This window comes from Oncorhynchus mykiss, chromosome 19 (assembly GCF_013265735.2).
Source record: "Oncorhynchus mykiss isolate Arlee chromosome 19, USDA_OmykA_1.1, whole genome shotgun sequence".
Lineage (NCBI taxonomy): Eukaryota > Metazoa > Chordata > Actinopteri > Salmoniformes > Salmonidae > Oncorhynchus > Oncorhynchus mykiss.
In genome coordinates this window covers 50,424,083-50,446,189 of record NC_048583.1, presented here as the reverse complement: position 1 = coordinate 50,446,189, position 22,107 = coordinate 50,424,083, and the positions used below count along the sequence as shown (strand labels likewise).

At 40.2% G+C, this 22,107-nt stretch overlaps 1 protein-coding gene and 1 long non-coding RNA gene across 3 annotated transcripts in view; one reads left to right on the top strand and one right to left on the bottom strand.

The window, feature by feature from the left end:
• LOC110498079 (leukocyte tyrosine kinase receptor) overlaps positions 1-22,107 on the top strand; it is an 87,794-nt gene that overhangs the window by 19,722 nt on the left and 45,965 nt on the right. For both annotated transcript variants that reach the window (XM_036955023.1, XM_036955022.1), the window contains exons 2-6: positions 4,478-4,567; positions 8,380-8,529; positions 10,346-10,574; positions 13,896-14,041; positions 14,162-14,296. In XM_036955023.1, coding sequence (XP_036810918.1) covers positions 4,478-4,567; positions 8,380-8,529; positions 10,346-10,574; positions 13,896-14,041; positions 14,162-14,296 — 750 coding nt within the window. The remainder of the gene's footprint in view (positions 1-4,477; positions 4,568-8,379; positions 8,530-10,345; positions 10,575-13,895; positions 14,042-14,161; positions 14,297-22,107) is intronic.
• Positions 8,407-9,492, bottom strand: LOC110498081. Its single transcript, XR_002469773.2, has 3 exons — positions 9,053-9,492; positions 8,862-8,924; positions 8,407-8,523 (listed from the first exon to the last, which is right to left on the bottom strand). It is a non-coding gene; the product is annotated as an uncharacterized LOC110498081 (long non-coding RNA).

The following is a 22,107-nucleotide window of genomic DNA, read 5'->3' as shown; positions in this document are numbered from 1 at the left end:
CTACAATGTAGAAATTAGTAAATATAAAGAAAAACCCTTGAATGAGTAGGTGTGTCCAAACTTTTGGCTGGGAAAGTGAAAGGGGAATACCTAGTCAGTTACCTAGTCAACTGAATGCATTCAACTGAAATGTATCTTACACACTTAACCCAACCCCTCTGGCACTGTATATAAAGTGTAATATTGGGATGCAAACTCAAAATTGAATACATTTCAAATATACTGTATATCTGACATGGTGCAGGTGTCTTAATTTTTTACAATTATTTTGTTTCCAAGTAGACTTGTTTAAGACTACTAAGAAGCAGCCTGTGTGACCCTGATTTAGCATACTGTAGTAAAAGGTTAAGTCAAAACTTAAGGAGGGTGGTCGGTCACGCGTATAAAGTGAAGGTATAACAATGCAAAGGTTGCATGTTCGAATCTCTTCACAGACAACTTTAGCATTTGAACTAATTAGCAGCTTTTTTACTACTTTGCATTTTAGATAACCCTTCCCCTAACCATATCCATAACCCTTTTAGCTAACTCTTCCCCTAACCTTAACCATTTAACCTAACTCCTAACCTTAACCTCATACCCTAACCCCTAGCCTAGTTAACCTTAGCCACAGCAAATTTGAATTGTTAACACATCATTTGTTTTGCAAATTCATAACATATCGTATGTTTTGCAAATTCGTAACCTATCATGCGAATTTTAATTCGGAACATACCATACGAAATGGATGATGGACATCCACAAACTAATACATACTATACGAAATGGATGATGGACACCCACAAACTAATACATACCATACGAAATGGATGATGGACATCCACAAACTAACACATACTATACGAAATGGATGATGGACATCCACAAACTAATACATACCATACGAAATGGATGATGGACATCCACAAACTAATACATACCATACGAAATGGATGATGGACATCCTCAAACTAATACATACCATACGAAATGGATGATGGACATCCACAAACTAATACATACCATACGAAATGGATGATGGACATCCACAAACTAATACATACCATACGAAATGGATGATGGACATCCACAAACTAATACATACCATACGAAATGGATGATGGACATCCACAAACTAATACATACCATACGAAATGGATGATGGACATCCACAAACTAATACATACCATACGAAATGGATGATGGACATCCACAAACTAATACATACCATACGAAATGGATGATGGACATCCTCAAACTAATACATACCATACGAAATGGATGATGGACATCCACAAACTAATACATACCATACGAAATGGATGATGGACATCCACAAACTAATACATACCATACGAAATGGATGATGGACATCCACAAACTAATACATACCATACGAAATGGATGATGGACATCCACAAACTAATACATACCATACGAAATGGATGATGGACATCCTCAAACTAATACATACTATACGAAATGTAAAATACATTGCCTTCAGAAAGTATTTACACCACTGGAATTTTTCCACATTTTGTTGTGTTATAGCCTGAATTTAAACTGGATTAAATGTAGATTTTGTTTTATCACTACACCTACACACAATACCCCATAATGTCAAAGTGGAATTATGTTTTTTTAAACATATATATAACAAATAAATTAAAAAAGAAAAGCTGAAATGTCTTGAGTCCGTAAGTATTCAAACTCTAGGTTATGGCAAGCCTAAATAAGTTCAGGAGTAAAAAGTTGCTTAAGTTAACAAGTCACTTAATAGGTTGCATGGACTCACTCTGTGTGTAAGGTCCGTCAGTCGAGTAGTGAATTTCAACCACAGATTCAACCACAAAGACCAGGGAGGTTTTCCAATGCCTCGCAAAGAAGGGCACCTATTGGTATCACACATTTTTAAAAAGCATGCATTGAATATCCCTTTGAGCTTGGTGAAGTTATTAATTACACTTTGGATGGTGTATCAATACACTTAGTCACGACACAGATACAGGCATCCTTCCTAACTTAGTTGCTGGAGAGGAATGAAACTGCTCAGGGATTTCACTATGAGGCCAATGGTGACTTTAAAACAGTTACAGAGTGTAATGGCTGTGATGGGATAGAACTGATGATTGATCAACGACATTGTAGTTACGCCACAATACTAACCTAATTGACAGAGTGAAAAGAAGGAAGTGTGTACAGAATAAAAATATTCCAAAACATGCATCCTGTTTGCAACAAGGCACTAAAGTAATACTGTAAAAAAAATGTGTCAAAGCAATTCACTTTTTGTCCTGAATACAGAGTGTTATGTTTGGGTCAAATCCAATACAACACATTTCTGAGTACCACTCAAGTGGTGGCTGCTTCATGTTATGGGTATGCTTGTAATCGTTAAGAACTGGGGAGTTTTTCAGAATAAAAAAGACACCGAATGGAGCGAAGCACAGGCAAAATCCTGTAGGAAAACCTGTTTCAGTGTCACGATCGTTTGTAGAAACGGACCAAGGCGCAGCGAATGTTGAGTTCTACATAATTTTTTAATATTGAAACTTAGTAAAAACAATAAACTAATAACGAAACGTGACATGACGACAATGGAGTGCTGACATACAACCACCCATAAACAATATCCCACAAACACAGGTGGGAACAAACACTACTTAAATATGATCCCCAATTAGAGACAACGATAACCAGCTGCCTCTAATTGGGAATCATACAAATCACCAACATAGAAACATGAAAACTAGAACACCCACATAGAAATAATAAACTAGACTAACGCCCCAGTCACACCCTGACCTACTCCACCATAGAAAATAAGGATTCTATATGGTCAGGATGTGACATTCAGTCTGCTTTCCATCAGACACTGGAAGATTAATTCACCTTTCAGCAGGACAATAACCTAAAACACAAGGGCAAATCTACACTGGAGTTGCTTACCAAGAAGACAGTGAATGTTCCTGAGTGGCCGAGTTACAGTTTTGACTTAAATCTGTTTGAAAATCTATGGCAAGACTTCAAAATGGCTGTCTAGCCATGATCAACAACACATTTTACAGAGCTTAAAGAATTCTTAAAATAATAATGTTAAAATGTTGTACAATCCAGGTGTGCTAAACTCTTAGAGACTTTGTATTATAGAGTATGGTGTATAGATGGGTGAGAAAAAAACATATATTTAATTCATTCTTTATTCAGGCTGTAACACCAAAATGAGGAATAAGTCAAGGGGTATGAATATTTTCTGAAGGCACCGTATCATACTAAATGGAGTGTCTCGGATTTACGTACAGGTTTCCCACTGTGATAAGTACCAATCCGCAGAGATTCTAGATGTGTTTCATGCTTTAGAATCCCTAAGCCTCTGTTAAACAGAACACTCACACTTGCAATATTCTCTGCTGTTTGGTCTTGTTTATGGCTCTTCTGTGAATACTTTATTTATATATATTTTATTGTTAACACATTCTGAAAGCTTCCTTGAGATCTCAGATTACGTTGGATGCCTCCTGTGGTATAAAATAAACAGGCAGTGAAATATGATTTCCAGAATTTGTTTATCCAAGTGGTTTATTTTAATGTAAAACTCACTGACCAGGATGACAGCATGATCCCCTCCACCCTCATTTAACTGAGTAAGTGTGGACAAGTTGTAGCTCAAGGGTTTACTTAATAATTAAGTTCAGCTGATGCTATTGAAATGTAAGGACATATTCAGGGAGGAGGCATTCCTAACTACTACGAATGAGTGAAAGATCTTAATGTTCCATCCTCTATAAATATGCTAAAGGTTTTATTGCCACGTCTAAAAGACATGCCCAACCTTTTGTGTTTGATCTGTGTTGTTAATTTATGTCAACAAGAGGATTTAATATGCTGTATGTCAATCCAGAGAGAAGGTTATGAGCTGTTGTGTAATGGTTGCCTTGTATGGAACTTATTGTCCCGGTTTTTCATGAAAACTAAATTGGGATATTCAATAAATGGGTACCATGAAAATGACTTGTATTTAAAGGCCTCGTCAGAGAACATTGAGTAAGGGAAAGGGGGATACCTAGTCAGTTGTACAACTGAGTACCTTCATCTGAAATGTGTCTTCCGCATTTAACCCAACCCCTCTGAATCAGAGGTGCGGTGGGCTGCCTTAATCAACGTTCACAGCACCTGGGGAACAGTGGGTTAACTGCCTTGCTCAGGGGCAGAACAACAGATTTTTACTTTGTTTGTCATTATATTAATTTGCGTCAGTGGCGTCTTCAGTAATCTACTTGTCTTGATTGAACTGGCTGTTCATGCAGCTGTGTTGATATACAGGCCCCAGGGTAGACAATATCTCTCATTTGAACTTTAAAATGGAAGGACAGCCTGGTGTCCCACTGTCTAATAGTCCTCTGCTGTCAACCATGTTGTGTGGAAACACTAGGGACACACAGTCAATAAAAACAATCATGTAACCACTTGTCTCTCTCTTTCGCTCTCTCGCTTTCAGCTGGCAGCTCCAGTCATGCTCTACTGGACATGTCCCTGGAGGAGAGCTTCATGTTTCCCCATCACTTGAGTCCTAAGGACAAGAGCCAAGGTAAGAATCATCCACACCAAGCTGTTTGTCATTTGGAGACCTAGGGAAGAAGCATGATTTACTTAGTAAATCAATCACATAGAACTCTCCCCCATATCGTTAGTATGAAATATTCACTGTCAACAGATCTTAATTTAATCACCCTTTGTTGCTGATCATTTTCCTACACAGGAAATGCAAACTTGTAGTGTATTTGAGTTGTATCAACCCCAACAAAAATAGCCATGAATTATAATCCACATAATAATTCACATTTCCTGTTTGTGCAGATTATTTTCCTGCTGTAGAAAACTGGCTCAAATTAAGTTCCTACATCTGTATGGAACCCAACCTGTTTAGTTTCATTAATGATATTGTGTGTCAGGGACAATGGGGTTCCGGGTTTCTGTTACCTAGAAATGTGTTGCCTTATAGGGCTGCCGTTTCTCTTATGTGTGGTCTGCAGAGAGGGAATCAATGTAATTTAAACTATAGAAAGCACTAATCTAATAGTGTTTGTCATAGCTGTTACAACATTGTAATGTGTTCAAAGCTCACGTTGGCAGTCGCGTGTGTTCTAAATGAGACTTTGCGCATTAAATGAAGACCCTGATGAAATTGAGCTTCACACAAAAATCCTCATCTGCATGTTTTATTTACGACCAAAACGTGTCTTAAATGTTTCACCAAACCACTTACATTCTGGCATTTCTGTGTCCCAGAGGAAAGAGATGTGGTTGTCTTATTAGTGGTTTCACTCCTTCAGGACACATCATATGACTCCTCCACATTCACTTGGATTAGATTAGGATTGTTAGACTCAACATGCCAATTATGGAGCCCTTAAAAATGTATATTTTTCTTTTCCAGACTGACATTCCCTGGTCTTCTCTGATTATATTGGAGTTGTTTTTATGTTTGATCATTCACAAATCACTAGTTGGTGCTACAGTAGGCTTCATCAGACACCAAGGAACGTTCTTAGTCTGCACTATAAAGCAATTTTGAATTGTCTTGTCGGTGTCGATTTGGAGACTCATATCTCTTGCACTGAACTTTGGGAAAGTTAAAGCGCTAATGGAATCCGTATTAAACAGCTCAGAACACTAAGCAGAGTTTCTAAGGTCATTTTAATCGAGCTTGGTTGATGAGAAGAAAGTGTACTGAATATGTACTGACATGAGTCATTTGAACGTGAGTGTGTGTGTCTAGTAGCATTATGTTAAATGATGGCTTTTTGTTAAGGCTCTGATATGCTTTATAATTGGTTTTCAATGTTAAACTAAAAAGACAATTTCAACTAATTATGCTGTATGCCTGTATCTGGTTTGGCGTCTGCTGTTCTTGGAGATAGTCAGAGTGGTCTACTTATTGCCACTGTCTGAGTCTGGTAAATATGCTCTCAGGTAATGGGGCAGCAGCTAGCCTAGTGGTTAGAGTGTTGGGCCAGTAACCTGAAAGTTGCTAGATTGAATCCCTAAACTGACAAGGTAAAATTCTGTCGTTCTGCCCCTGAACAAGGTAGTTAACCCACTGTTCCTAGGCCGTTATTGTAAATAAGAACTTGTTCTTAACTAACCTGCCTGGTTAAATAAAATACAAAATATCCATGTCAGAAAGCTCCTTTGGTACAAGTGAAAAGTGTTGGTGACTGCTGTGAGGCTACCAATTATGTATATCACTCTGCATCACTTGTCTGAACACAGTGCCTTGCGAAAGTATTCGGCCCCCTTGAACTTTGCCACACACAACCTTTTGCCACATTTCAGGCTTCAAACATAAAGATATAAAACTGTATTTTTTTGTGAAGAATCAACAACAAGTGGGACACAATCATGAAGTGGAATGACATTTATTGGATATTTCAAACTTTTTTAACAAATCAAAAACTGAAAAATTGGGCGTGCAAAATTATTCAGCCCCCTTAAGTTAATACTTTGTAGTGCCACCTTTTGCTGCGATTACAGCTGTAAGTCACTTGGGGTATGTCTCTATCAGTTTTGCACATCAAGAGACTGAAATTTTTCCCATTCCTCCTTGCAAAACAGCTCGAGCTCAGTGAGGTTGGATGGAGAGCATTTGTGAACAGCAGTTTTCAGTTCTTTCCACAGATTCTCGATTGGATTCATGTCTGGACTTTGACTTGGCCATTCTAACACCTGGATATGTTTATTTTTGAACCATTCCATTGTAGATTTTGCTTTATGTTTTGGATCATTGTCTTGTTGGAAGACAAATCTCCATCCCAGTCTCAGGTCTTTTGCAGACTCCATCAGGTTTTCTTCCAGAATGGTCCTGTATTTGGCTCCATCCATCTTCCCATCAATTTTAACCATCTTCCCTGTCCCTGCTGAAAAAAAGCAGGCCCAAACCATGATGCTGCCACCACCATGTTTGACAGTGGGGATGGTGTGTTCAGCTGTGTTGCTTTTACGCCAAACATAACGTTTTGCATTGTTGCCAAACAGTTCAATTTTGGTTTCATCTGAACAGAGCACCTTCTTCCACATGTTTGGTGTGTCTCCCAGGTGGCTTGTGGCAAACTTTAAACTGCACTTTTTATGGATATCTTTAAGAAATGGCTTTCTTGCCACTCTTCCATAAAGGCCAGATTTGTGCAATATACGACTGATTGTTGTCCTATGGACAGAGTCTCCCACCTCAGCTGTAGATCTCTGCAGTTCATCCAGAGTGATCATGGGCCTCTTGGCTGCATCTCTGATCAGTCTTCTCCTTGTATGAGCTGAAAGTTTAGAGGGACGGCCAGGTCTTGGTAGATTTGCAGTGGTCTGATACTCCTTCCATTTCAATATTATCGCTTGCACAGTGCTCCTTGGGATGTTTAAAGCTTGGGAAATCTTTTTGTATCCAAATCCGGCTTTAAACTTCTTCACAACAGTATCTCGGACCTGCATGGTGTGTTCCTTGTTCTTCATGATGCTCTCTGCGCTTTTAACGGACCTCTGAGACTATCACAGTGCAGGTGCATTTATACGGAGACTTGATTACACACAGGTGGATTGTATTTATCATCATTAGTCATTTAGGTCAACATTGGATCATTCAGAGATCCTCACTGAACTTCTGGAGAGAGTTTGCTGCACTGAAAGTAAAGGGGCTGAATAATTTTGCACGCCCAATTTTTCAGTTTTTGAATTGTTAAAAAAGTTTGAAATGTCCAATAAATGTCGTTCCACTTCATGATTGTGTCCCACTTGTTGTTGATTCTTCACAAAAAATACAGTTTTATATCTTTATGTTTGAAGCCTGAAATGTGGCAAAAGGTTGCAAAGTTCAAGGGGGCCGAATACTTTCGCAAGACACTGTAAGTTGACAGTAGAAACAGTAAAGCCTTCTAACTGTGGTAACAGTAACAAGGACACTGTTTCTATTTTAGCCAATTTACTGTAACCATAATGGTTTCAAATGATAATTGCCCTGAGATTTGGTTCACTTCTACTAATTTCACCCATGGGCATCTGGAGTGTATACTTCTGTTAGGAGCTGTTGGTGGAGTGGAGTATACAGTTAAGGCATTGTGATGTCCTCATTTCATCATATTTCTGAAGCAGGCTGCAATGTTGGCCTAATTTGGCATCAGATGAGGATCATTAGTTCCATGCGTTTCTGTCATTCATTTGTATAATTAATTTAAACTAATTTAATTACAATCAGGTGCAGTTTCCCTCTTGATTTCCATGTGAATTAATACAGTACTGAACACAGTACAATATAAATTATATCATACAGTGGCCAATGTTTAGCAAGAATGTGTGAACGGAACATAGAGTCAGTCTCAGACATAATGGATCTCTTTTTCCTCACTCCTGCAGCTACCTCTTGTGATTTTGAATCGCCTTGCTCTTGGACCTTCTCCAATCACAGTGTCAGAAATGACTGGAGGGCCATGTCACCACAGCAACAAAGATCCAGCACACAGGCCATGAAGCCAGTCAGCGACCATTCGGAGGGGAACTCTGACGGTAAGGGAGGAAGCACAGTCACAAAGAGAATACTCCATGTGTGTTTCATTCACACCTTTAAATGTGCTACTCCTTTCATCTCACTGAGAGCATAGTGTAGTATACTGTGTCGTGTCTTTGGCATCATTAAAAGTGAAGGCTGTTATTTTATCAAATCAATTCTCTGTAATTCTTATTACGTGATTCAACTAATCATGTAAATGTAATTAACTAGGAAGTCCGGGCACCATGGAAAATCTTCAGATTACAAAGTTATATATTTTTTTAACATTTTGTACAAAGATATTTTAATATCTGATCAATTAGTCTTCTATTAATGAATTATTCTTTACCTCCCGTCAGTCTCATTCCAAACGTCGTAAAGTGTTGGTTATCTGCACAAATCTCAGTGTGGACTGAGAGAGAGCGGGAAAGACAAAAAGGGATCACTACACACAGTTGATAATTATATTCATTGAAATGCTAATCCTTTGCACATGAACGCTCACTCATTCGGTAATAATTGCAATCAATATATATTTACACCCATGTGTCGTGATCTTCTCTGTTGGAGTCCGGTCCGTCTGCTGGAGAATTCCAAGTCTCTCTCTCTCTTTCTGTTTCCCTGAAGATCAAATTCTTTCATGGTTAGATGGATACTTCAGGGTACCATTCAGAAATATTCTCATAGATAGATGTTTCGGCGGTTGTCGGTATTCACATCCCAGGTTTACATAATTTCTAGCTGCAGACTAGTAATTAGTATCTAAGATTTTCTCTTATTCGGTAGGGTTCGATAGTCTCAGAGTTGAACCATTTCCAGCCGTGTAGCCAATGCTCCACGTGGTATGGTCAGAAATTCAATAACTATTCGCAATCACAGCTCACGCTGTGGGTTTGCTTAGTCTAAACTATTCGCAATCACAGCTCACGCTGTGGGATTGCTCAGTCTTGGTACTCTAACCTGTGCCAGCTCAGCTGACACCGAGGTATGCATGGTCTAAAGACGATTTCCGCAGGAGGGGGTTTTATTCGTAACAATAGGAAAGGGCTGTTCCATGACGCCGGATCGTGTCTGTGCTCATGGGGGAGGGCCAATGACTTAGTTAAACTTTAAAGGAAATACAAACTCTCACATTAAAGGTTTAACATCACATTACATAATTTCACAAATAGTTTAATCTTTACCCGTTCATTTAATACAATAATTAGATGCAAACCTCATAACGGAGGCACCTGTATAAACAGAGTAATGTAATGTGGCTGTATTGTCTTTCATTTGGTCACAAACATGAAAAAGAAAACAGACCGGTCGTAGCTGGCTTCTCCACTGACCGTTTACACATTCTCCAAAACATGGATATTGTTCAGTTCTCAAATTCTGTGATGTAGTAGAAGTTCCTTTGTTCTACTGTGAAACTCTCTCTCTCTCTATACTGCATGGCCGGGGGAGAGAGTCTCCGCCAGGAATTTACGGCCTGAGATAACAGAACCTGGGTTTAGGAGAGAGTGAGAGAGAGGGAAGGCACAATCTATATCCAGAAAGGTCCACGTCATGACAGCTGTATTTAGAGAGATGGTGACGTGTGTTGAGCGCTGGGGGGGACCCGGCCAAGAGAAACAGAGCTACGGTGTGTAACACTGTAAGGAGGTCTATGTGCAGTAGGATAATGCAGCATTTTTCCCCTAATCATTTTGATGTGTTGTTTTGCTTCATAATTAACTGAAAATACTGCTTTCAGTCAGAACAATACAAATATTTTGCTATGGGTTGGGTTTTTCGTCCAAACACTTCAGTTGACTTTGTGGAAATTATTGTCTGTCCCCCCCATTCCAGGTCACTTCCTGCTTTTGAGTCCCTCCGCTTCCTCCAGGGCGTCTAGGAAGTGTGAATACTACATCACTAGTCCAGTGGTCTACAGTAGTGGCCCACTGTGCCATCTGCAGCTGGCCCGCTTTGAGCTGGGGCCCACCGCTGGAAACCTCTCAGTCTTAGTGAAACCAGTCGAATCAGCGTCTGTCATCAGCACAACAGCTCTCAGTGGCAGAGACCAAGATGGCACCAGGTTAGCATGTTTTGATTTTATGTTTGTTCACTTTAACATTCCACACAACTTCTCAACAATCTCTCTTTAGTATTCTTACAGTAGTAGCATTTGCTCAACAAGATTTTTAGTGCGACCATGTGTATCTCACTTGCGGTACTCTACCTTGCATCTTGAGTAAGTTTGTAGCAAATCAAATCAAACTTTATTTGTCACATGCGCTGAATACAACAAGTGTAGACCTTACTGTGAAATGCTTACTTACAAGCCCTTAACCAACAGTGCAGTTCAAGAAGAGTTAAGAAAATATTTACCAAATAAACTAAAGTAAAAAATAATAAAAAGTAACAAAATAAAAATAACAATAACGAGGCTATATACAAGGGGTACCAAGTCAGTGTGCGGGGGTAGATATTAAACAGCGAGTAGCAGCAGTGTACAAAACAAATAGGGGGATTAATGCAAATAGTCCGGTGGCGTTTTGATTAATTTTTCAGCAGTCTTATGGCTTGGGGGTAGAAGCTGTTAAGGAGCCTTTTGGTCCTAGACTTGGCGCTCTGGTACCGCTTACCGTGCGTTAGCAGAGAAAACCGACTATGACTTGGGTGACTGGAGTCTCTGACAATTTTATGTGCTTTCCTCTGACACCGCCTATTATTGTAGATCCTGGATGGCAGGAAGCTTGGCCCCAGTGATGTACTGGTCCGTACGCACTAACCTCTCTAACGCCTTACAGTCAAATGCCAAGCACTTGCCATGCCAGGCTGTGATGCAACCTGTTAGGATGCTCTCGATGGTGCAGCTGTATAACGTTTTGACGATCTGGGGACCCATTGCCCAATCTTTTAGTTTCCTGAGGGGGAATTGGCTTTGTCGTGCCCTCTTCACGACTGTCTTGGTGTGTTTAGACCATGAAAGCGACTGGAACGTGCTGCAACAAACACTCAAACTGGACAGTTTTATCTCACTCTCTTCATTCAAAGACTCAAACATGGACACTCTGACTGACAGTTGTGGCTGCTTTTGCATGATGTATTGTTGTCTCTACCTTCTTGCCCTTTGTGCTGTTGTCTGTGCCCAATAATGTTTGTACCATGTTTTGTGCTTCTACCATGTTGTGTTGCTACCAGGCTGTGTTGTCATATGTTGCTGCCTTGCTATGTTGTTGTCTTAGGTCTTTCTTTATGTAGTGTTGTGTTGTCTCTCTTGTCATGATGTGTTTTGTCCTATATTTATATGTAATACATTTTTTATTTTTAATCCCAGCCCCCGTCCCCGCAGGAGATCTTTTGCCTTTTGGTAGGCCGTCATTGTAAATAAGAATTTGTTCTTAACTGACTTGCCTAGTTAAATAAAGGTTAAATATATATTTTTTTAAAATGTTATGATAGATCGTTGGTGATGTGGACACCAAGGAACTTGAAACTCTCGACTTGCTCCACTACAGCCCTGTCGATGTTAATGCATCTCTGACAGGTCTCAGATAAAAGGATTAGAGAATTACTGGATTTCTCTGTTCCAAATGAAAGTGGTTTAAGATGCCATGCAGTGGGGTCTCATACCTCCTGTGTTGTCGTTGAGCTCAGGGAATCTCAGTTAGATGGTTATTGTATGGTACTGCAGGAGCAGAAACAGCATTAGAGCCAATGTGAAATCAATATTCCCACTGGGCAAAGATATTCAATGTCTTTTCCACGTTGGTTCAACATAATTTCATTGAAATGATGTGGAAACAACATTAATTCAACTAGTGTGTGCCCAGTGGGCTTCAAGCACATATTCAACTGCAAAGACCATTTTTTTCCCCCAATGGTTTGCAAAGAAGGGCACCTATTGGTAGATGGGTAAAAAAAAAGCTGAAATATCCCTTTGAGCATGGTGCAGTTATTAATTACACTCACTGCACACAGTCACTACAAAGGTACAGGCGCCCTTCCTAACTAAGTTGCCGGAGAGGAAGGAAACAGTTGCAGAGATTAATGGCTGTGATAAGAGATAACAACAACATTGTACTGACAGAGTGAAAATAAATTGTTTACATTTTTTAAATTGTATTTATTTTATTTTTTTGCCCTTTTTCTCCCCAATTGGTAGTTACAGTCTTGTCTCATCACTGCAACTCCCATGCACTCGGGAGAGGTGATGGTCTTGAGCTGTGCATCCTCCGAAACACAACCAAGCCGCACTGCTTCTTTGACACAATGCCCACTTAACCCGGAAGCCAGCCACACCAATGTGTCAGAGTGTACACCTGGTGACCGTGTCAGCATGCCCTGTGCACGGCCAGCCACAGACGCGATGGGACAAGAACATCCCTGCCGGCCAAACCCTCCCCTAACCAAGACGACAGTGGGTCTATTGTACCTTGCAACATGGGTCTCCCGGTCACTGCAGGCTGCGACAGAGCCTGGACTTGAACCCAGATTCTCTAGTGGCACAGCTAACATTGCAATGCAGTGCCTTAGACCACTGCACCACTCGGGAGGCCACAAATATTTTAAAACATGCATCCTGTTTGCAATAAGGCACAAAAGTAACACTGTAAAACATGTGGCAAAGAAATTAACTTTTTGTCCTGAGTATGTTTTGGGCAAGTCCAACACATCACTGAGTAGCACTCTTCATATTTTCAAGTATAGGGGTGGCTGCATCATGTTATGGGTATGCTTGATATCGGCAAGGACTAGGGAGTTTTTAGGATAAAAATAAACAGAACAGAGCTAAACACAGGCAAAATCATAGAGGAAAACTTGGTTCAGACACTGTGTAACAAATTCACCTTTCACCAGGATAATTACGTAAAACATAAGGCCAAATATTCACTGGAGTTGCTTACCAAGACTACAATGAATATTCCTTAGTGGCCTAGTTACAGTTTTGACATTAATCAGCTTGAAAATCTACGGCAAGACTTGAAAGACTTGAATGATCAACAACCAACTTGACAGAGCTTGAAGAGTTTTTTAAAGAATAATGTGCAAATATTGTACTATCCAGGTGTGCGAAGCTCTTAGGGACTTAGAGTGTCTAGTTTGAGAACAAATTACTCGCAAGTCCTCAACTGGCAGCTTCATTAAATTGTACATGAAAAACACCAGTCTCAACCAGTCTCAAACTTTTGAACGGTAGTGTAGATGCAACACACTTCTCTCATTAAAGTAAAGTTGTTTATCTACTTACTGCACAGATGGCCAAACACTGTTAGGGACAATAGACAAGGCTGTTTAAATACTTATTTGAACAGAAAGTCCTTTCAACATTTTGCCGTCCAGACACACAAACAAACACGCAGAAACACACATACATACTACAGACACACACACTTAACCCTCTGTTTGCTAGGAATAGGGCCCAGTGGGAGGTGCTGGAGGTGGTTATTGGAGAGGTGGATGAGCCCTTCCAGGTGACCCTACTCTACTCCACCTGCCTGGGGAAGGAAAGGGCTTCTCTGGCCCTCGACTCCTTGTACCTCAGAGACTGTGACATGGGTATGTTCTGAACTACATATCCAAACATCAATAGAAACATCAAAATGTAATGCTATTTTTACTTTAGCGTATTATGGTGGACTAAACCAGAAGTTAAATGTGAGCTCTTTCTTGTTCCAGGTCACCATGAGCTAGGCACAGACTGTGACGAGAGCAAATCTTTCCACTGTGACTTGGGCAGCTGCATTGACAAGACTAGTGTGTGTGACTTCCACGGTGACTGCCCCCTAGGGGAAGATGAGGGATTTATCTGTGGTGAGTCTGTGAGGGCATCAACAGTGCAACAACATTACATTACATTACTCATGGGCCAGGAAAAACTCTGGGCCCTGTGTACTGTATGTGTACATTGTATCTAATCTTTCCAAGAAACACGTTGTTTATATTTTATCTAAACTTCATACTTTGAGAAATACGATTAAGTTGTGTAATATTCTGACCTTTCAGATAGGTACGGAAGAGTATTAGGGCCAATTCAAGAGAGAAAACAAAAACTATGAGTTATTTTTATTTCTTTTTGCACTGAGAATATTTTTTCTAAGTGCCAATATTTCGATAATTATAAAGTGCCAATATTTCGACAATAAATTCAAAGTAAAATTTTGTGAAAAGTGGCAATATTTCAAGAATAAAGTGACAATATTACGAGGATAAAGTAGCAATATTTTGTGAATAAAGTGGCAATATTTCGAGAATAAAGTGTCAATATTTCAAGAATAAATTTGAAAGAAAAAATTGAAGACAATGTGCCATTATTATAATGTGGCAGTTATATTTCAAGTTTAAAGTAGGGGATTTGGTTAATTGCATGATTCCTGGCTTCCTGTTGCTGTGCATTCCACCATAGAAAGGCCGGAGTTAGATAACGTGGTAAAACTATAATTATCACATTTGAGGTAAGACCCAGATGCAGACGAAATCAAATTAAAAACAGTTTATTAATCCAACAGGAGCAGGCAAAAGACAGGTCAAGGGCAGGCAGAGGTCCGTAATCCAGATAGGTGGGGCAAAGGTACAGGAAGGCAGGCAGGATCAGGGTCAGGGCAGGCAGAAAAGGTCAAAAACCGTGAAAACTAGAAAACAGGAACAACCGAGAGACAGGAACAGAGGGAAAAACGCTTGACGAAACAAAACTAAACAAAACGAATTGGCAAAAGACAAACAGAGAACACAGGTATAAATATACAGGGGATAATGGGGATGATGGGCGACACCTGGAGGGGGGTGAGACAATCACAAAGACAGGTGAAACAGATCAGGGTGTGACAATAATTTAGAATTGGCTTTATTATTTTAAGTATTATGACCTTAAGGAGTTTGTGCCGCAGATTGGGTCTTTTCAGAAGGAGGAACCACACGGAATTGGATGAGGTATTGACCGTTGTACAGTGAAATCAACATTAATGGGCAAATGCAAGGCTACAGAGGGTTGCATCTTTGTGCAATTCAGAGAGGTTTTGTAGTAACGCAAGACACTATAAGACAGATAATCAAGATGATCGATCGCCAGGTCAAGGTGTGGAGTACACAACCAAAGGTCCCAACGTGCTATGGCATATGGACGGATATGATAAAATGAAACCGTATGGTATTGCAATACAGGGCTTCATAGATGGCTTTAGCCTTTATGTTTTGTGGATGGAAGCTTACACCACAAACAATGACCCAAAGGCAATAGCAGATTACTTCATTACATGTGTTACGCATTTGGGAGCGTGCCCAGAGAGGGTCTGCGCTGACAAGAGGAACCGAAAATGGGCACGTAGAAAAAATGCAGGTGTTTCTACTCAGAAACCACAATGACAGTTTTGCCAAAGATTGAAGTTTCCTTTATGGATGTAGCACTGTAAACTTGTGAATTGAATCATGGTGGGCATATTAAGAAAACAAAGTGTGCAGTTCTGGATGAACCTTCCAAAACCTCTTCCTGGATAGAAGTCTGATACAGTTCTGCTTCCTTAAACGTGTGCATGTAATAATTATGTTTATTATACCTTACTGATGAAACAATCACACACGCCCCACCAGCAACTATTCTGAACACTTGTTTTTATTATCTGCATTAAATTGGTGATATTATTTATTCTTGGTGAGCTTGTGCAGTGACCTTGGCCAAAACTTACGATGTTAATAAGTTCAGTTCAGGGTAATGCCGATCAGTGATGAAATGTTCAGCTCTGATGACTGGGTGGTTGAAGATGATGGGGATATCTGTGCTGACTGTGTAATCAGTGATGCTTGGCCCATGCTGACTGACCTCTGATACTTGGTCTTCATCCTAGACAATGAACTCAGTGCTGTCATATTCATCATCATCGTGAGACACATCACTCAAAGGCTCAGAGATGGAAGTGTCTTCAAGTCTCTTGCAATGGCTTAGTTACAATATAGAAACTCAACTTGGGTATCTTGACTGTCTCATATATTGTACCAGTGGAAAAATCACCTGGAAGTCTGTTTGAAGTCCCACAACTCAAAGCCAGTCTCAAGGCCTTTGCTGGATTGTCCAGTGCGGAAGAAAATATCCTTTCCCTCTTTCAGGATCTCAGTAACTCCTGCACTGCAGTTCAAAACAACCTTTCTGGTGCCTCCTCCTTGCTTTGCTCTGACTTGTTTGGTGTCCTTGTTACCAGTGTGAATCCATTCTACTTCAATACTGCGAGTCCTTGATCTTCCTCTGGTCTTCCTCTGGTCTGCTTCCTCTGATCTTCCTGGGGTGTGGGCTTCTTCTTCCACATTGCTTGATTGCTTTCTTAGTTTCAGCTTTCCACAAGTTTTTCAAAAACACAACATTTCCATATGAGGAAATGAAGCTGGCCATATCTGCATCATCCATGATCAGGACAACATTTTTGTCAATCTGAAAGGAAATATGATATAATATTCTAAGCATTGGAAATAGTGTACATTGTCATTTCATTATTTTATCCTCATTACATTGCCCTGATGTGGATAACTGCATAGAAAACAGATTTTGAAAATAAAACTTGCTCAAATACTCACAACACAGTAAAGCAAAGGCATAGGTCATTTCAGCAGACAAGAAAAACTGACCAAAATCGACTGTCTTGCAATATTATCATGCAGCAGGAGGTGACAATACAGTTTTTAGCATAACATTAATTAATATTTAAGAATCCTTAGAGCAGCTATATCCCTCCAAATTGTTCAAAATGTGCAATGATGGTTATCTTTATCCCTGACACTTGTTTTTCAAATATAAGTTAAATATTCAACAACAACAAAAAAGTCCAGAACAATCCTATCAAGAAAATGCTGTGGCAAGAACACTCCGCTAGGTGGGTCATAACTATACATAGCTGTTCACAAATAAGATGCTTCATTATGATGAAATTCACTTAAGCACTTTATACAGTGGTACTTTATACAGTGGTACTTTATACAGTGGTGTAAAGTACTTAAATAGTACTTTTTAAAGCATTTTTACTTACGTCGTTTCTTGGGGTACCTGTACTTTACAATTTCTATTTTGTTTTGTTTTACTCCACTACATTCCTAAAGAAAATATTAACTTTTTACTCCCATACATTTTTCCTGACACCAAAAAGTACTTGTTACATTTAGAATGCTCAGGCGGGACAGAATGATGGTCAAATTCACGCACCTATCAATGTAACGGGTAATCATTCCTACTGCATCTGATCTGGCAGACTCACTAAACACAAATCCTGCGTTTGTAAATGATCTCTGAGTGTTGGTGTGCGATTCTGGAACAAGGAGCGCTCTCCTTCAAGCAGTGAATGGGAGTCTATTGGGCGCCAGCACAAAAATCCAACATTAGCACGAATTTCGCAAACAAGAATTACAACATTACACATCTTTTCCGAGATGTGAATCAACACAATGTAACTCCAAGTCAATCACACTTCTGTGAAATCAAACTGTCCACTTAGGAAGCAACACTGATTGACAATACATTTCACATGCTGTTGTGCAAATGGAATAGACAACAGGTGGAAATTATAGGCAATTAGCAAGACACCCCCAATAAAGGAGTGGTTCTGCAGGTGGTGACTACAGACCACTTCTCAGTTCCTATGCTTCCTGGCTGATGTTTTGGTCACTTTTGAATGCTGGCGGTGCTTTCACTCTAGTGGTATCATGAGTCTACAACCCACACAAGTGGCTCAGGTAGTGCAGCTCATCCAGGATGGCACATCAATGTGAGCTGTGGCAAGAAGGTTTGCTGTGTCTGTCAGCGTAGTGTCCAGAGCATGAAGGCGCTACCAGGAGACAGGCCAGTACATCAGGAGACGTGGAGGAGGCCGTAGGGGGGCAACAACCCAGCAGCAGGACCGCTACCTCCGCCATTGTGCAAGGAGGAGCAGGAGGAGCACTGCCAGAGCCCTGCAAAATGACCTCCAGCAGGCCACAAATGTGCATGTGTCTGCTCAAACGGTCAGAAACAGACTCCATGAGGGTGGTATGATGGCCCGACGTCCACAGGTGGGCATTGTGCTTAGAACCCAACACCGTGCAGGACGTTTGGCATTTGCCAGAGAACACCAAGATTGGCAAATTCGACACTGGCGCCCTGTGCTCTTCACAGATGAAAGCAGGTTCACACTGAGCACATGTGACAGACGTGACAGTCTGGTGATGCCGTGGAGAACGTTCTGCTGCCTGCAACATCCTCCAGCATGACCGGTTTGGCGGTGGGTCAGTCATGGTGTGGGGTGGCATTTCTTTGGGGGGCGCACAGCCCTCCATGTGCTCGCCAGAGGTAGCCTGACTTCCATTAGGTACCGAGAGCACATCCATTTTGTTTCTGGTGTCCTTTGACAGCTCTTTGGTCTTGGCCATATTGGAGTTTGGACTGTTTGAGGTTGTGGACAGGTGTCTTTTATACTGATAACAAGTTCAAACAGGTGCCATTAATACAGGTAATGAGTGGAGGACAGAGGAGCCTCTTAAAGAAGAAGTTACAGGTCTGTGAGAGCCAGAAATCTTGCTTGTTTGTAGGTGACCAAATACTTATTTTCCTCCATAATTTGTAAATAAATTCATTAAAAATCCTACAATGTGATTTTCTGGATTTTTTTTCTAATTTTGTCTGTCATAGTTGAAGTGTACCTATGGTGAAAATTACAGGCCTCTCTCATCTTTTTAAGTGGGAGAACTTGCACAATTGGTGGCTGACTAAATACTTGTTTGCCCCACTGTATATACAGTTGAAGTCGGAAGTTTACATACACTCAAGTTGGAGTCATTAAAACTTGTTTTTCAACCACTCCACAAATTTCTTGTTAACAAACTATAGTTTTGGCAAGTCGGTTAGGACTTTGTGCATGACACAAGGTGTATGAAGGTGTATGATCGCAAACCCCATGAACGTATTGCCGTAATCCAGGCAATGGAGGAGGCGTATGGTAACATTCCAGTCTTTTCAGGGGTGGATGCGTCATTCCAGAAGATATTTCTCTACTGTCTGGCCAAGGAGAATATCGCCTGTGATGTTGATGAAAATGTGTGGCCGGACAAAAACAACATATTTGATTGATTTTGTTTCCGCAATGGAGTATTTGTTTCTTGACTTATGATTTAGATTTGACTGTATTTTGGCGGTTTCTTTATCTATTTCGTACAATTGAGCTAACATACAGTACAAATAGGCCTATTTTTATTCCTTTGCATATGCAAAAATATATTTACTGTATGTTTGCATTTTTACTGTACAGTTGCAGTTGGAAGTTTACATACATTTAGGTTGGAGTCATTAAAACTTGTTTTTCAACCACCACAAATTTCTTGTTAGCAAACTATAGTTTTGGCAAATTGGTTAGGATACTTTGTTCATGACACAAGTCATTTTTCCAACAATTGTTTACAGACAGATTATTTCACTTATAATTCAACGTATCACAATTCCACTGGGTCAGAAGTTTACATACACTAAGTTGACTGTGCCTTTAAACAGCTTGGAAAATTCCAGAAAATGATGTCATGGCTTTAGATGCTTCTGATAGGCTAATTGACATAATTTGAGTCAATTGGAGGTGTACCTGTGGATGTATTTCAAGGCCTACCTTCAAACTCAGTGCCTCTTTGCTTGACATCATGGGAAAATCAAAATATCAAAATATTTTTTTTGTAGACCTCCACAAGTCTTGTTCATCCTTGGGAGCAATTTCCAAATGCCTGAAGGTACCACGTTCATCTGTACAAACAATAGTATGCAAGTATAAACACCATGGGACCACGCAGCCTTCATACTGCTCAGGAAGGAGACGCGTTCGGAGATTAACATACTTTGGTGCAAAAAGTGCAAATCAATCCCAGAACAACAGCAAATGACCTTGTGAAGATGCTGGGGGAAAAAGGTACAAAAGTATCGATATCCACAGTCAAACGAGTCCTATATCGACATAACCTGAAAGGCCGCTCAGCAAGGAAGAAGCCACTGCTCCAAAACCGCCATAAAAAAGCCAGACTACGGTTTGCAACTGCATATGGGGACAAAGATCGTAGTTTTTGGAGAAATATCCTCTGGTCTGATGAAACAAAAATAAAACTGTTTGGCCATAATGACCATTGTTATGTTTTGGGGAAAACGGGGATGCTTTCAAGCTGAAGAACACCATCTCAACCCGTGATGCACGGGGGTGGTAGCATCATGTTGTGGGTGTGCTTTGCTGCAGGAGGGACTAGTGCACTTCACAGAATAGATGGCACCATGAGGCAGGAAAATTATGTGGATATATTGAAGCAACATCTCAAGACATCAGTCAGGAAGTTAAAGCTTGGTCGCAAATGGTTCTTGTAAATGGACAATGACCCCAAGCATACTTCCAAAGTTGTGGCAAAATGGCTTAAGGACAACAAAGTCAAGGTATTGGAGTGGCCATCACAAAGCCCTGACCTCAATCCTATAGAAAATGTATGGTGAGAACTGAAAAAGCGTGTGCGAGCAAGGAGGCCTATAATCCTGACTCGGTTACACCAGCTCTGTCACCAACTCAAGTATGACAATTGAATACTTTTTCCACCACTGTGTGTGTGTGTGTGTGTGTGTGTGTGTGTGTGTGTGTGTGTGTGTGTGTGTGTGTGTGTGTGTGTGTATGTGTATATATCAAATAACATTTTATTGGTCACACACATATTTAGCATCTGTTGGCAGTATAGTGAAATGCTTATATTAGACACAGAACAAAAATATAAAACGCCACACAATTTCAATGATTTTACTGAGTTACAGTTCATACCAGGAAATCAGTCAATTTATATAAATTCATTAGGCCCTAATCTATGGATTTCACATAGATTTCAAATTATTGAAAAAATTATTGAGTTAATAAAGCCGCATACAAACATGGTCTCTTTTTTGCTTTCTTGAGTAAGGCAGCTCCAAAATGCAGGTGTTTCAGCCTAGCTCAATACTTTCTGTGGTGGTTGGGCAGCCAGTGTAGATGTTGGTAATGTTTGCTAGTTGCGGTGTGATTGGCTTAGTGTTCTGTCACTCATGGGGACACTACGTCACAGACAAGTCTAAGGGTAGAGCTCAAAAATTCAAAACCCTTGGGTGCTGCCATAGAGTTACATTAGAAGTGCCCATCCAAGAAGGCTCATTGGCTACAGATCAAATCTACAGTAGCTTTGATTGGACTGATCATGTCAACAATATACTTTCTAAATCTTAGCTAGCAGTCATTATCATGAATCAAGTTGACTTTCTACTGGCAAATCCTTTTTAATCCTTATCATATGAAGAGAAATAATGAAGAATAATCATAGATAAAACATTTCGCTGCTCATCGGCCAGTGGAAATAAACATTACACAACAAGTTGGAAATTGCAAATTCAACAATGAGTAGTTTGGAAGAAATCAGTGGCTAACTGCAATCATTGCAAAGCAATCACTGGCCTGCTATTCAGTGGAGTGGCTGTGTAGTCCCAAGTCTGGGAATAAATGTGTCTTTTCCAAGCTTAAAATGATAAACATTCAAAGTTGGCCATGATTTGTGCCAAGCTCAAAACAGCTGTTAACTCGGAACTGCAAAATATGACTTCAGTGAGTTCAAGACAACTGGGAACTTGGGGAAAAAGC